Source organism: Sceloporus undulatus, chromosome 3 (genome assembly GCF_019175285.1).
Source record: "Sceloporus undulatus isolate JIND9_A2432 ecotype Alabama chromosome 3, SceUnd_v1.1, whole genome shotgun sequence".
Lineage (NCBI taxonomy): Eukaryota > Metazoa > Chordata > Lepidosauria > Squamata > Phrynosomatidae > Sceloporus > Sceloporus undulatus.
Genome location: NC_056524.1, coordinates 228,300,706 through 228,317,752, shown reverse-complemented (window position 1 = coordinate 228,317,752; position 17,047 = coordinate 228,300,706). Strand labels below are relative to the sequence as shown.

The 17,047-nt window shown below is 38.5% G+C and overlaps 1 protein-coding gene across 1 annotated transcript in view; it reads left to right on the top strand.

Annotated features, from left to right (window-relative positions):
• The window catches only part of SPSB4 (splA/ryanodine receptor domain and SOCS box containing 4), an 87,378-nt gene extending 70,540 nt beyond the window's left edge, over positions 1-16,838 (top strand). Inside the window, exon 3 of the mRNA XM_042461060.1 lies at positions 14,784-16,838. Within this exon, the coding sequence (XP_042316994.1) occupies positions 14,784-14,911 (128 nt within the window). The 3' untranslated portion in view covers positions 14,912-16,838. The remainder of the gene's footprint in view (positions 1-14,783) is intronic.
• The last annotated feature ends 209 nt before the right edge of the window (positions 16,839-17,047 follow it).

The following is a 17,047-nucleotide window of genomic DNA, read 5'->3' as shown; positions in this document are numbered from 1 at the left end:
TGGCGGGGGATTGGACTGGATGGCCCTTGTGGTCTATTCCAACTGTATGATTACAGTGGTACCCCGGGTTACGAATTTAATTCATTCCGCGGCGCCGTTCGTAACCCGAAAGATTTCGCAACCCGAAAAAGCCATAGCCGCTAGCGCTGGAAAGCCGCGATTTCGTGCGAAAAAGCGCCGAAAAGCACCAAAATTTTTTTCGTAAGCCGAAAAAAAAACGTAACCCGGAACAGTTTTTTCCTATCTAATTTTTTCGTATCCCGGAAATTTCGTAACGCGGTCATTTCGTATCCCGGGGTACCACTGTATATGATTCTAAGTACTGTATCTTTATAACATTGTGGGATCCAGTGTAGCACAGTAGTTGTGGTATCTGACAATATTTTTGGAATGTGGTGCAAGTCAGTTTTTTTAAAATGTTAAACCCATGATGAAATCAAAGTTGTATCTGTTTTCAACTAGAACTTTAAAATGCTTCTACCTGGAACTTTAAATAACAGATAGATATTGTTAGAATAAATGAGTGGGTCATTATTTATCTGTCTTATTTTTCTTTCTTTTTGCTGAGGTAGAAGCCTCTCCCAAAACAATTAATTGTTTTAACATTATTTCTTCTGCTGTATCAGCAACCTTTGGTAAGTAGCCATGAATCGGAATGTATCTCTTGAGTCCCCCCTTTGTGCCATCTTGATGGTGTGTTTGAAAAATACTTTGTCACACACGTTTACAATAAAACTGTTAAGACAAAATGAACAGGTTGACCATGTATGTTTGGGGTTGTCTGAATATTTTCTTTATTCTGAGAAAACAATTGCTAAAGGGTTCAGGAGATAAAAGGAAATGCCATAGGAATCATTATATGGTTGTATCCTTTTACTGCCATGGATCAGTTTTATTGTTTAAAGTATCAAAAAGGGAGGGGTTGGGAAACCCAGATTTAATTGATGTTATCAGACGTATGAAGGGCAGAGATTAATAATGCATGATCTTGCTTTGTATGTAGAAAGTACATCAATAAAGTAAGTTGTATGAAACGCTTGACCTTTTTCAGGATCAAGGGAAGAGTCAAATGAATAATTCAAAGTGCATCTCAACCTGTAAGGTATAAACCGGATAGCTCTGCTTTGTGGCAGTGAATAAGCTGTGTACTTTGGCACTTAACTTTTATTTTGAAAAACTGTGTGATAATTCGAACATTACAGAAAAGCAGACAGCATTCAATCAGATACTAAAATTAATTTATGGTGGCTGTTTAAATCAATGTACAGTATTTAGCCACTGTTGACCAAAGGGTGGGAATCTTTGGCCCTCTGGATATTTTGGATTATGACTCTCACTTTACTGTTATTGTTGGCCATGATAGATGGGTTGATTGGAGTTGTAGCCTAAAAATTCTGGAGAACCAAAGATTTTCCCATCCTTGCACTAGTAGTAAATTCCCTGCAAGATACGGAACCTGAATTAATTATACTGGCTTCCACTTTGTTTCAGATTCATTTTGCACCTTCCAGAGTCTAGGCTGGGTGAGTTCATGAGACAGTAACTAGATTGTAGTGATCTCCGTCTGTGTATTGACAGGGGAAGTGTGGCCCTGTTGGTGCTCTTGGACCTCTTGGCGGCTTTTGATACCATCGACCATGGTATCCTTCTGGAACGCCTGAGGGGGTTAGGAATTGGGGGCACTGCTTTGCAATGGTTCCGGTCCTATCTCTCGGGTAGGTTCCAGATGGTGTCACTTGGGGATAGTTGTTCGGCCAAGAGGGAGCTCAAATCGGGTGTCCCTCAAGGTGCGATACTGTCTCCAATGCTATTTAACATTTACATGAAGCCGCTGGGTGGGATCATCCGGAGACATGGGGCGGGGTGTTATCATATGCTGATGACACCCAAATTTGCTTCTCCATGTCTCGGACCCCTTCAGTGACCAAGGATGGCATCTCCCCTCTGAATGAATGTCTGAGGTCAGTAATGGATTGGATGAGGGAAAATAGACTTAAACTGAATCTAAATAAAATGGAGGTACTCTCTATAGGCAATTCTAATCCCGGAATGGTGATAAGCTCTCCAGTTCTAGTGGGGTCACACTTCCCCTAAAGGACTGTGTTCGTAGCTTGGGGGTACTCCTGGACTCGTCGCTTCAGCTGTCATCTCAGGTGGATGCGACGGCCAGGAGCGCCTGTTATCAGCTTCGGCTGATACGCCAGCTACGACCCTTCCTGGAACGGGAAAACCTAGAAACGGTTGTACATTCACTGGTAACCTCTCGTCTCGATTTCTGCAATGCGCTGTACATGGGGCAACCCTCATGCCTCGTTCGGAAGCTGCAACTGGTCCAAAATATGGCAGCCAGATTGGTGATTGGGAGTTCCAAGTTTGATTCTGTAACACCTATTTTAAACACCTATTTTAAAATCCCTACATTGGCTGCCTGTTAGCTTCCGGGCACAGTATAAGGTGTTGGTCATTACCTATAAAGCCCTACATGGCTTGGGTCCAGCGTACCTGAGGGAACGCCTCCTCCTCCCATACAATCCTTTCCACACTCTCAGGTCCTCTGGGAAGAATCTTTTTCAGTCCAAGAAAACCAGACTGGTATCGACTTCCCAGAGGACGTTTTCTGTTGCCGCTCCAAAAGTCTAGAATGACCTGCTGGAGGAGATCTGCCATATAACATCTTTGGAAGCCTTTAAAAAGGCAGTAAAAACAGATCTCTTCTGGTAGGCCTTCCCAAATTGCTCTCCTCAGAATGTTTGCTCTCCAGTTGGGAATTACTGTTTTTAATGCTATTTTAAGGTGGGAGGGGGACAGGGAATTGGATTTTATATGCTTTGCTATGTTTTTTACTTGTGATTTGTTATGTTCTATTTTTATTGTTCTTATGTTTGTTGTTACCCGCCTCGACCCAAAACAGGGAGAGGCGGGATACAAATAAATAAATATATTATTTATTTATTTATTTATTTATTTATTTATTTATTATAGTGAACAATGAGACTGACTACACTTTTAAAATAAAAGGCGGCCGGGGGGATAAATCAGGAACATCTTTAAGAGAAATTAAATGTAGAAACCAAGGTATTCTGACACAGATACCCCATACATGACTCTAAAATCCACAAGATTTATCACAAAAATAGAATTTTTCAGAGATTACAGTGCTTCGTTGAAGTATGGTAGATATCATTGCTATTCTTACAGTAGTTAATGAAAGGATACTAGATTTCATGAATTGCCTGATTATTTCTAAATTCTCTATTATATGTTGTCAATTTTTCTGTAAGCACAAGATGCTAAAATTTATGAAGTTGTTAAAGTCTATGAAAGCTCATGTTACCAACTTCATTCTGTCACACTTACAGAATGTAGTTTCGGTTTCCAGCTTGTGAAAATGCTGGTAACGCTGATTGTGCCTTTGAAACTGTAAAGTGTGTGTGTGTGATGCTATAACAAGAAGGAAGAGAGGAGGAACAACTGGCCCTTTGGTCAGTAATGTCCTAGGCATAACTAGGAGATTATGCAATGTTATATTACACACTATGAAATCCAAGCTGGTCCTGTAAGAACACCTTTACTGTAGATATTGAGATTTCCCAAACCCACAGTCTTAATGTTCTCCAGCATCACCTCTAGACTGCCACAGCCAACTTTGACAAGGAGGCTGCTGGGCAGCAGAGTGAGTGGTACACCAGCAGAATGCCCATTCTGTCTTTTTGGCCCAGCACAAAGAAGAAACCTACAAAACTGGTGTCTAATTGTGAAGAGAGGTAAATCTATATGAATTTCAGCAGATCCCACCGCTAGTTACCCCTTCACTCTATATTGTTGCTGCACCAGCTGCCCACCTGAAACTTTATGTCACGTTGGTTGGTGGACATTGTATAGCTGCTGGCACTGTTTTGGTTTTAAGAGGAGGAATGCAGGACTCCCTTGAAAAACCAGGGACTGGGATAGAGTCTCTCTTTCTGTCTCTGCTGCACTGAGCAGGCATTGAGCCAGTCAGTCTGCAGACTTGCTTCCCACGGAGAGAAAAATGACTCATCAGGAAAGAGAAGAGTGTTTAATCTGGTAAAGTTAGGAGGAGAACTGAAGAGGCAGGATGGGAAAACAGGGAGGATGAGATTTCAACAAAAATTTGGTGAACATACTTAGGGACATCATTGCCAGAACTAAGTCTTTCCAATTAATTAAGAATTTAATATTTCACAAAGATACATAACCTTGCCTCAAAGCAAAAATTTAAAAGAGAGATGATGACATGAGGCATTCATGCTAGAATTAATTAACAGTGCATGAGATCATTGTAATATTTAACCTGAAAGTAATTCAGGGTGTGATCATGTGTCACTTTGGATGGCAGACGGACAGCTGTGTCAAACATTCTTTCACAGAAAGTAGCAATAATACCTTAACGTAGCAGTTGTTATAATCCCTGTTTAGCTGGTACACTATTTCATATAATCAGAAATAAACAGATGTGAATGTGTAGCATCCATGGGTAATCATAAATCTTGCTTTAGAGCCATAAGCTTTTAACAAAAAAGTTCCTTTTTTAAAACTCAAGACTGTTATTAGTATTACTTTGTTCAGGCAGATTCACATAGATTGATATATTTTATTCTGAAATAATCACTGAAGGAATTAACAAAAGTTACACAGTAAAAATATCCCACAGGATCGTAAAAACACAGAATTTTAAATACAGCAGTACATATCTTTAATTGTTAATCCTGTTTTGAAGATGTCATGGCCTCAATTGTTGTTTATACAGCATCCTGCCTTTCCCCAAGAACTAGGAGTCAAGACACTTTACAAAAAGATGGAAATAAAAACACATATAGGCCAAAAAACCAAAATGTTGTCATTAAAATATAATTAAACAATCTATAGAATTAAGAACAATTTGAAGCATATCCATTAAAAAGCAATAAATAAAAACAGTACTATATACTATTAATATCTGATGAAGAAGCCAATGAAGCTTCGAAAGTTTGCATGATGTATTTTGTGCTTTCTGATTGGCACAATAAAGTATCACCATTTTGTGCATTTTATATTTTGTTGTATTTTGCTGCATGGTCAAAATGGCCACTGCTGAATATAGTACCAAGGAGTGCCTGGATGGCACTTGATGACTTATTTAGGCAGTGTGTTGTGACTCTTAATAGGTTTGCTGCAGTTCCCACACACTGATAATGTCTTGTTTGGATAACTGCAGAATCTATACAGCTGCATTTGAAACTGGTCCAGAAATGTCATTTGGCTCACAGAGGAACAGCAAGGTTGTTAACCTAAGGCTGGCTAATAAGATAATATCATGCTAGTGGTTTGTCATTTCCATTGACATTATTTCCCGCTGCCTTTCAGGCCAATTCAGAGTACCAGTACTTGCCTAAATAGCATGGGGCCAGATTCTCTGAAGGGTCACCTCTTCCTACATACACCTACTGTGCCCTTAAAATAATCTTCTGAAACTCTTCTGTGGGAACAGCTACCAAATGAGGTGTGACAGGAAGCCATATGGAGCTCTCTCCAGAAAGGCTCACTTGACATCTGCTTTGTAAGTTTTTCAGCATCAGGTGAAAATCTTTTTATTTTTGCAGGCTTTTCATTGATAATCTTTTAAGATTCAGTCTTCTTTTATCTATTTTAGAAGTGTTAAGAAATATGGACTTGCTAGTCTTGTTGTGAAATTAATGCCTGAATTTTGTCCTCTATTCATGGTATTATCTGTTTAGAATTTTATGGTTTTATGGTTTTTCCTTTGGTTGTTGTTGTTGTTATGTGCTTTCAAGTCATTTCTGATTTATGGTGACCCTAATCATGGGGTTTTCTTGACACAAATGTGTTCAGAGGATGTTTGCCATTGCCTTCCACTGAGGCTGAGAGAGCATGACCTACCAGAGTCATAGTCCAACACTCAAAACCACTACACCACACTGGCTGTCCATATTTTATTACATTTAGTATTTATTGTGGGCTACCCAGAGAACTTTTATTCTTGGCGCAGAATACAAATAAATATCAAAAATAATTATAAACCAGCTCCTTTTATTATCCAGTCAGTAGAAACTGCATAGTAGTGAGCAAGGCTGGTTGGTGGTTTCCATCTCATTGGTACTATTAAACTCCTCTGGGTATTGGTCTCCTCAAATAATAAGATAGCCAAAGTCCTGAAACTATTTTTGGTACCGTACATCTTGCATTTCTTCTTTAAAGTTAAAACTAAAACATGGGATATATTCAATGCCCTACAGACATGGAAGCCACCATCTACCACTGGCACTAAGCTTCTATAATTTGTGGTACATTTATTTTGGCCATAAACCACATTGAGGACCTATGGGAATTACTCTTCAGTAGGTATACATAACTTGTTGTTGTTGTTGTCATGTGCCTTTAAGTCGTTTCTGACCTATGGTGACCCTAAGGCAAACCTATCATTAGATTTTCTTTGTAAGATTTGTTTAGAGGGGTTTGCCATTGCCTTCCTCTGAGACTAAGAGAGTATGGCTTGTCCAACATCACCTAGTGGGTTTCCATGGCTGAGCAGAAATTTGAACCCGCTGCCTTCAGTTCCTATATTGGGAGAAAGGTGGGATATAAGAAAATAAAATGATAATAACAACAACAACCACCTTGGTCTCCAGTCTCCTAGTTCAGATCACTATATCATAGAACCATAGAGCTGGCCATGCAGGAACTCACAATCAAAGCACCCTCGACAGATGGCTATCCAGCCTCTGTTTGAAGACCTCCAAGGAAGGAGACTCCACCACTCTCCAAGGGAGGAGGGTGTTTCACTGTCGAACAGCCCTTACTGTCAGGAAATCCCTCCTAATGTTGAGGTAGAATCTCTTTCCCTGTAGCTTGCATCCATTCTTCCGGGTCCTGTTCTCTGGAGCAGCAGAAAACAAGCTTGCTCTCTCCTCAATATGACATCCCTTCAAATATTTAAACAGGGGCTATCATATCACCTCTTAACCTTCTCTTCTCCAGGCTAAGTCGTTTCTCATAGGGCATGGTTTCCAGGCCCTTCACCATTTTAGTCGCCCTCAGTTGGACACACTCCAGTTTCTCAACATCCTTTTTGAATTGTGATGCCTAGAACTGGACACAGTATTCCAAGTGAGGCTTGACCAAAGCAGAATAGAGTGGCACTATTACTTTCCTTGATTTAGACACATGTTGACACTCTCAAGTAACTTGCCAAAGTACAAGTAACTGAATTCCAGTTGATAGAGCCATGACAATTTAAGTGGTGTCAAAATGGCATTGCTCAACTTAATTAATTATGAACTCTGAAAACTGGATTTATCAGCAAAATTATTGCAGAGGTTTGCAGCAGTTTTGCCACATGAACATCACATTTCGCAGTAGTACCCAAAGCAGTGTAGCTGACATATCACTTGGGGTTCCTACTCAACAACCCATAGTCCAACATTGTAACAGTCTAGTGCAGGCTATCTTTGATCTTATGACATCTTTTTTAAAAAAAATCAGATATCCTCCAAGGGTGATGACTGATTTCTTTTTCTACTGTATGCATTTTAAATTATTCCTTCAGAATGTGTTTTAAATTATTCACCTATTAAACCAATCTAGGTGGGATGTAGTAACATTTCATCTGCCCTAGAAAATGCCTTCTGGAGACACTAAAGTGCCTGTTTTATCAGTCTTAGCTGATAACAGGATCTTGCCATCTGTTGCCCATTAGTCTTTTGAAGAAGACAGTTACAATGACTTCCAGCTGTTCAAATGGAGAGAGATTGGAAGGGTATTTGAGAGAGAGAGAGAGAGAGAGAGCAGCAGTAGGAAACCATGTTTCACTGTTCAGGTTACATCATGGTTCTTACTGTTTAAATAAGCTGAATTCAAAGGCTTCTTCACACATGAAGTAGATATACAATAGATGCATTTATACAGTAGATTATATGTCCATGTAAATTAACACATGTATCTATTCTATGTCATCACATTATGTTTTTAGATATGGCTTTATCTGTGTCATTTACCTCATCTCTGCATGGGCTTCCCTCCTTGAGTTATGCAAGTAGTGGCCCACATAGCTATACAGATATGTTTGAAAAGCTTTTGGCAGCTTCATGTTAATCAGGTTGAACATGATTTTTTACACAGTTAGCTGAGTGTGTTTGCATGTTTTTGCATGCATGTATGCCTGTGTGTTCTTAGTTTTTAGTGATGGCATTTTTAACTGGAAGGTCTCTGCTTATACAGTGGGCCCTTGTTATCCGCTGGGGTTTGGGTCTAGCCCCCCCCCCCCCATACTGAAATCTGTAGATGCTCAAGTCCCATTAAATAAAATAGCATAGTAAAATAGTATCCCATATATAAAATGGCAACATCAAGGTTTGCTTAGCTGTGGATGCTTGAATCCATAGATAAAGAATCCATGGATATGAAGGGCTGACTGTAATAGCTGATATTTCTCCTGTGAAATAAATCATCTTACTATGCTTATTCTGAAAAAGTGCCTAGTACTGTGCCAGATTTTGTTCTAACGTCCATGTTAGCAAGTTCAATACATTAGAATTGTTTTCCCAAAGTGAACAAGTTAGAGAATCTGGCCTATATTAGGCTTACAAAATGTGTAACGGTGATAACCCAGAGATGCTTACTAGATACTGACCCTAGAGGTTCTTGTGTACCAGATACACTATTGATAACAGAACACAAAATGTCAGAATCAGTTACTATTGTTCTGGAGGCAAAACATATGGAACTGTTCCAAGCCTGGTAGCGGGACAATTTGTTTTTTCACCCTGTTGGTTTATTTTGAAAACACAGCAAAAGAAAATACTTTTAAATGATCCCCATATACAGTATTTATCTTTTTAAAATTTGTATAAGTATACAATTATATAATAATGTGTATAATAGTGTAATAGCGTAAAATTCTGTTCTGAGTACTAAGGGATATTGCAGTCATTGCACATCTACCAGCCAAAAAGCCCCTCCTCCCTCACACACACACACTACAAACATGTTAGAAAAAAAATTAGAAATAGGATACTACATTTGTTATCCATTTCAACATACATCATATAAGAAAGATTTTTCTTTCTACCCAACAACTAGCTGAGAGGGAACTAGGGTTTGTCTATAATAGAGTCTCAAAACCAGGAGAAAAACTAGAAGATGATTATTCATGATTTCAGGTCATGACCAGGAATTAATTTGATATGCCTGAAGACTGAAAGCTGATGAAGAGATTACAAAAGAATGTGGGTGGCAAACTGATCTTGTTTCAGACAGAATCAATGTGGAAGAAAGGCAAAAGCAAATGTAGCTGATGAATATAGTGTGGCAGTTTGTGTTTTTGTTTCAGAATGACAAAACAAAGAATGTAATATAAAATTAGTGAATAGGACAAGGAGTTTGACTTTGGAGCTAGGCAATCTTTTTTTTTACAAAATAATTTTAAAAATCCCTAGTATATGAATACCACTCCAACAGTTCATCCAATTGCTAATCTTAACTGGAGTAGACAAGTGATTCAGTGAGTCCACGTGAGTTGGAACAAGCAGTTGGATTTAGCCCCTTCTGTTTCAGTGGACCTCAGAGAAGTACCTCAAATTCAGTTTTAAAATGAATAAAAATATTTTATGCTTAGCAGTCAAGTAGTTTGATCCACTATAATACTTTCCCATTTGCACCAAACAAAGTCAGGGGCTTCCCAGCAGATAATGATCACCAATTAGCAGACACTAATCCTCTTTTGCATTAGCCTCCCAGCCTGAGGCCTGCCATCAGCACAGAACAATACACATGCAAATCACTCCTGCATTCCCAGGATCACACAGTATATATAGACCACTTTTTCCAGGCAAGCATTCTCTGAAGATGCCAGCCACAGATGCTGGCGAAACGTCAGGAAGAAAATCTTCTAGAACATGGCCACATAGCCCAAAAAAAACACAAAAATCCATGGATGCCGGCCATGAAAGCCTTTGACTTCACATCGTATGAATATTGTCAAATTCATGCGGAATATTAGTTAACTCAGAACTCTGGAAAAATGTGTTCTGTGGGATTCTCTGCATATGAATTGTTCCGCATATTTTGCTTCCAAAGACCCATTCCAGTTCTAATAACTTTCTAAATTCTCCAAAAGTAAGAAACTACAGTAGTTCGAGACCAGTTTAAAGTATTAATCTCTCAAGATAATAGAGTCCACATTGTCAACTATAATGCTCACCGGGCGTATCCCGTAGTATTTTCTCACCCATAATATACCTAGTTCATTTCCCTTTCATCTAATATATTACATTTTGGGAGAGGTTGCATCAGGTGATATTCAAGTAATATTCCAGAAGCATGAAGTATGCTCACTTGTTATTTAGAAAAACCAAATGCTGGAAAAGCCTTCAAGCATACTCTAGGGCAGTGATGGTGAACCTATGGCACGCATGCCGGAGGTGGCACTCTGAGCCCTCTCTGTGGGCACATGCTCAAGTCACTCCAGCACAGAGTTCACAAGATTGTTACTAGAAAGACAGAGGAATGTGGCACTTTATGATAAATAAGTGGGGTTTGGGTTGCAATTTGGGCACTCGGTCTGAAAAAGGTTCGCCATCACTGCTGTAGGGTCATAAGGATCACTCTCATCCTTTGAGCCTCCCTGCCCTGTTTTGTGCCCCGAAGAAAACTTTCTTCTCCTTCTCCTTCTTCTTATACTTTATTTATATAGCGCTGTAGATTTACACAGCGCTGTACGTACAAACAATTAAACCAATAAAAATTAAACCTGCCAATGGCGTACATTCTACAAAATACATATAAAACAATAGATAATAATACAAGATAGAATGAGATAAAATAAGCAGGAAAGAAATTAAAAACATCAAATATCAAATGAAATATGAGATAACAAGAAGTAACTAAAAATCACTTCCACTTCCGGAGTCTTTTTTCACCTGCCTGGAACAGCTAGGGAGGGGGAAGCAAAAACTTAGTGAAATTGTCCCTCCAACCCCCAGATTACAAGAGAGGGAATTTTTTAATATTATTGTTTTTAAAAAATCAGAGGTGGGTTTGCACTGGCTGCAAGTGGCTTACAGGCCCTACTTTGCCCTCCCTTGTATTCTATAAACCTATTTATCTCAAATGTTTGAAGCTGCTTTTGAGGGCAACATCCTGCTAAAATGTATGTTGGTGCCCTTTTTGAGGGCAATACAACTAGTGTGAAAATGGTAATAATTGCAGATGATCACATCAAAACAGAAGCCTAGAAATTACAAAGTCATTAGCAAAGGCAATCTTTGAGGAGAAAGATCTTCAAGGCCCCTGAAAAGCAGAATTGAAAGGACAAAGCATAAGTCAACTAGATGGAATTTAGAAAATTTATCATCACTGGTAGTATGTCTGCCGTCTATCCAAATTCTGTATGTCCTTCATTAGTATTGTGTGTTGTTGCCAAGTTTCCTTATAAGAGAAATAACTCCCAGTTTATCTGTTGTTTTTCGTTAATTCCATTCCAAAAGGCTTCCTGTTTTACTACATTTCTTTGACATTGCTTTCTAGATGCATTGAGTTTATATGCAAGAACAGCACAAAGTCAAGTGACACATATGCATGACAGCAGGGTATAAGGATAGTCTTGCCAAGAAATCTGATGTGCAAACACCAACATTTGGTGACTGGTTTGAGTGGTTCCACTTTTTCTTCTAAGCAACAGAAGAGGAAGAATATTTTAACTCTGTATAAAAATGAACACTTTTATTATGTCATTGGCTTTTGTGTACTAGAGGCGACTGGATTTTTGTGGACTAGATTTCACTGAATTTCCACAAGGCTCTTCTTTTTCATTAACAGGCTAACAGAAATACTCTCCTGGAAGGTGATATAAATATGTGTATGTGTGTGTGTGTGTGTGCGCGCGCATGCCTTCAGGCAACCCAGTAAATTTCAAAGGTTTTTCTTAGGCAAGGAATACTCAGAGGTGGGTTTTGCCAGTTTCTTCCTCTGAAATATAGCCTACAGCACCTGATATTCATTGGCAGTCTCCCATGCAAGTACTAACCAGGGCTGACCCTGCTTAACTTCCAAGATCAGACAGTATCTGGTGCCTTTAGGTTATTTAGGCCAAATGATATGAATACATTTATAAAGATAGCAGTATGTTTTTCCACCACTGTTCCAAAACTATGAAAGGTAAACCTTTGAAAAAGCTTGTGTGTGTACCACAGTACCTCTGTTGGTGTGCACCTCGTGGTTATTTTGGTTTTAGTTTTTTTAAAAAAACAAAAACAGCAACACCAACCAGAGAATTATTCATTTTAATTAGTTTAAATCTGCTTGTAGTATCATATCAATTAACTATGTACCACTGAGTCAGTGGACCAAAGATGGTTGATATCAAACTTCTAGGAATTAAGAGGGTTCCTTGGAATTAATAGGACTAGTAAAAGATTAGAGGTCTGCTCAAGAACAGGAACCCTTGAAGTATGAGTCAGAAGTACTGTATGCTACTGGTCTGACATTGGACTACGGAGGACCAAACTACTTAGGAATTGTGGCTGAGGCAACACCTAGCTTTCATACACACACACATTTGTGGCTAGTTGTTCACTCTTTTGATATTTCCATCTTTTCCTTCCTTCCTTCCTTTTTTCCTTTTATTTTAGCTACAGTAATAGTAGGAACTGGTAGTGGATTGCTCAGTTTCGCGAGATGTTCAGCCTGTTGTATGATTATTTAAATCTTGAGTTGTAATTGTTATTGAACCACATGGAAAAGTTGTTTTGTATTATGGAACTTTTTTCTGATATTTCTGTAAGCCACTCAGTGTTGTTTTGGAAAAAGCAGCTTACAAATATACATGATACAGATGATGAGAACTACTGAACGTAGATACAGTTGGTGCGTGAAACAGAATTCCAAACATTGTGAAACCCCATCTCTTGAAAGTTATACCTGTTGAATAGCTGCATCACCTACAGATACTAAAGGCACAAGAGTGCTGTATAGAGAAAAGTGTTAAAGAAAATAGTTCATTGGGAGTTCACAAAACAGCTTGGACTGTATGCTGTGATCTCCTGTATTATATTGCAAAGAATCTAAGAAAAATTTTAACTTTCTGTCAATAAAACAACTTTGAAAGAAGTGCTTTTGGGTGGGAGATCGGTGGTTTGTGAGTGTACTTGTCACACCTTTCATACCCCACAGTGTGAGCTGCATAATGATTATATAATTGCATAATATGGGAATTTTAACTACATGAATGTGGACAATTAGAATATGGCAACCAAAACAGGAAAAAAAATCCCTGCTGCTTGATGAAGGCAGGGAAGAGTGTTACAGGGTGAAGACAATGAATGAATGACAGAGAAAAGAAAAGAAATGATGGGAGGGGCAGAAGAGAAGGGCAACAACAATGGGAGACATTGACAAAGTGATCTGTAAGCCCTGGGAAATCTGGTACAGGTTGCATTATTACCAGTGGGGAAAGACCAACTCAAAATAAAATTAGGGATTTTGAGAGACGGGAGAGAGAGAGAGAGAGAACGAACACTGGGCTGAGGGTAGAGCTAATAGATCTTTACTCTTAGTGAATTTGGGTACTTTTGCTAGAAACATTGTGGGAGGCTTGTGGTGAGTTGGTATATTAGCAATCAATAAAATGTAATAACACAGAAGTAAAGATATGCAGGGGGTGGAACTGACACATATAAAACCTCAAGGAAAGGCATAATAACTCCACTACATAATTTAATGCAATAAACATGATTTGCATAATGAGTATTAACTTTCAGACACCTTATATTTAGGTTGTGTTCAGTTTGTGACATTTTTGTTGTTGTTGTTGTTGTTCTTATTATTATTATTATTATTATTGCAAAACAATTCTCTGTTGAAAATGTTCTCATTCCAACAAATAAATATACCACAGTATGTTAATAGTTCAGTGTACCCAAATCTGGTAGAACTTTGACCATAGGTACTTCCAAAATAAAGGAATGTTATACCCTTGTAAGTATAAGATAATCTTTCTATATCTCCTGAACTCTCAGGGGTACTGAGAAGAAGAATAAATTCTTTAATGCTGTTTTTGTGTCTAGAAATGCAAGAGTTTTATTGGAATGAGAACATACACTGAAGCAAAATTGTCTGCCTCAAACAGTTGTTTGTATTTTCTGATCTCTGCCTTATTGTGACTGTCAAGATTTTTTTATATGTATTCTAAGCTGTTTAATGGAAACTGTTTAATGGAAACTCTAGTGAAATGAACAAGACTTGTTTATTACTAGAAAAGAACGGAAGGAAATTGCCTGTTTCTGTTTACTTCAACAACTTTTCAGGGTATATTACCTTGAAATACTTCCTTTGAAAGTTCAATTATTCTTTAGATTATTTCTTAAAGAAAGAAATGTGGCATTTAAAGGTCAGAGATCTATCAGTTCATCTATAAAGAATATAATAAGAGACTTGAGTCCTGGTTTAAAATGTTTGTTTGAGCTGTTCATTTGTTTTACCAGTTTGCCATTAATTTAGAATCTTAAGTTCAAATAGGGTGCAATTTTAAGCAGGATGAGTTCCACAAATAGAGAATCTGTATTCAGTGCTGCTATATTGTGCTGATTAAGGCCTTTCTACCACTGAAGGTTATGGTAAATTTAGTGTTTTCTGCATGTGTGAATGTCTGAAGTGCATTTTTATTGAAAAGATCACATTTTAATTTCTTCTCACTCAGGGAGAGTTATACACGATTAGAATTAATGAAGAAAGAAGATAAATCTTGATACTATTTTCTTTTTCTTTTTCAGCGGAACCCCTTCCTTTAATGGATCTGTGCCGAAGATCAATTCGCTTCGCTTTGGGCAGAGAACGCCTGCATGACATAGAAACTCTACCTTTGCCTCAGTCTCTGAAAAATTATTTACAATATCAGTAATATGATTCTAGCTCTTTAAATGGTAGAAATTGTTTACATTGGAATATAAATCTTCGTGGTGGATTTTTTGGAGTGTTATTTAATTTTAATTTTAATTTTTACATTTTTTTAAATGAACCATGGCAGAACATTATGGAGACTACTAAGGAATGTGAAAGCCCTTTGAATTGGTTTATTCTATCAGTGAAATAATTATTGCCTACACTGTTAGCAGCCTTGTTGTGCAGAATCCAAAGCTTCTCCTCGCGGGTCAGATCCAAAGTTCAAGTGCATGTTGGCCTTGATCTGACACTGGTTATGCACCAGATGAAGAGAAATCCCCAAAGCAGCTCTTATGGAAGGGGGGGGGAACCTACCCAACATCTTGTAGTACAGGTTCCTGGTTTGGTGAGTAAAAGAAGTAACCTCTTTTGTTGGGGGTTCTCAAACACCAGAATCACAACTCCACAAGGAGATAGAGTGGTATATCTGGGAAGTCATTGCAATTCCTGTACATGTTAGCTATGAACCAAAGTGCTTTACACATTGGGGCTGTTCGTTCTTACTTGTGAAGGAAAATGCTCCAGTGTGCACACAGGATTCTCATGTGCATCATAGAAAGGAAAGAGGCACCCTTGTGCCTATGGAGCATTGGAGCTGCATTGGAACTGCTAGATTGTGGCCTTTACTTTTAGGTGCTCAGGTTTGTTTGTTTTTCAGAAATACAATCTTCATACTACACCACCTGCCATTTTAAAAATGTGTTATGAAACAGCTGTGTCTTGATTTTAAAAAGTAGTCAATCTTCTTTTCCAAAGTAACTCAGCTCAATCTGCCAACCAGTTAAACTGGGGCACTTTTTAAAACTGGTCCTCCCGCTCCCCTATTACTTCAGCAGGAGGGCATTTTTCTTAAAATTGTGTTCTCAAGCTTAACTTGTTGCTGATTACACTATGTCTCTGTTCCAGTTCTATGTTGTCAAGCCTTTTACCCTCAAATATCATGCTAGAACAAATTCTGTTATATTTCATGAACTCCAAATATTGGATTTTGTGGGATATGATGACTCATGTGAGCACTCCCATGGTCCTTGAGCTTACAGAGGGATTCTTCCAGTCATGCAAGCTATCCTTACCCACTGCCTAAACTGTATACCACCCCCTCTCTCCTTGGTGAATGTTCAGTAGACTTTTTGATATACTGGATGTTCATATATACTGACACACAGAACTTCTGCACCCAAGAAGGCATTAAGGTTGATGTAACATGATTGTCTATGCAGTATGTGTTTAGTAGCTCTCTGTGCCACTATGGAGCTCTGCATACATGCACATGTGGCAGTGGTGGCAGGTAGCTTCCATGTCAGTGAAGCAGTGAATCCTTGCTGAGTTTTTCATTTTGGGAATATTGTTTCGGCCTTTGGGTAGATCTTTTAAATTTTGGATTAAAAACTGGAGCAGATTATCTGCCTAACTGACATGGAAGCAACCAGCCACTGGCACACAGAAAACTCATTCTCACGCATGTCTAATGAATTTTCATCAGAAGAAGTGGAGGAAGTACTGTATATGGTTCAAGCACTTGGTAAGAGTAACCCATAGAGTCCCCATATGTTCTTTGCTCATGTGGGAGAGGTTCATGTGTGCCCCATACAACCCAAAATCTGTAGAATTTATCATATTTTTAAGTATTTGCTCTCTGGGGAGGATGGCTTTTCTTCCTTTCTCTGTACTGTTACAGTGGGTATCCATTCATCAAGATCAACTTGTTTTTAAAGACACAGCTTTGTTTTTCCATTTCTTTCTATGTTCTCTGCCTGATCAGTTACCTAGTTTTTAACTGGAAGTTGTTTTAATGGCAGGATGTCAAAAATTTAGACTGAGCTGCCTTCAGCCTATTTTAATGTGAATTTACCGAAGAATGAAGAAGTTTCTAATAAAGTCTACTGTCCAAATTGTTGTTGGTATATATCTCCTTTCATCCACTTCTCTTCTCCAAATTATACGAGATAAAATAAGCTTGTGCAGAGCACGAACAATACAGAAGAGTGCATTTTTAAACTTAGGGGTGAAAAAGACAGACCCAAAGGGATGGTGTGATGCTACCCCTGAGAGAGCAGGATCGGGGCCATGACAACCGCATGTTGTGGTCCCAATC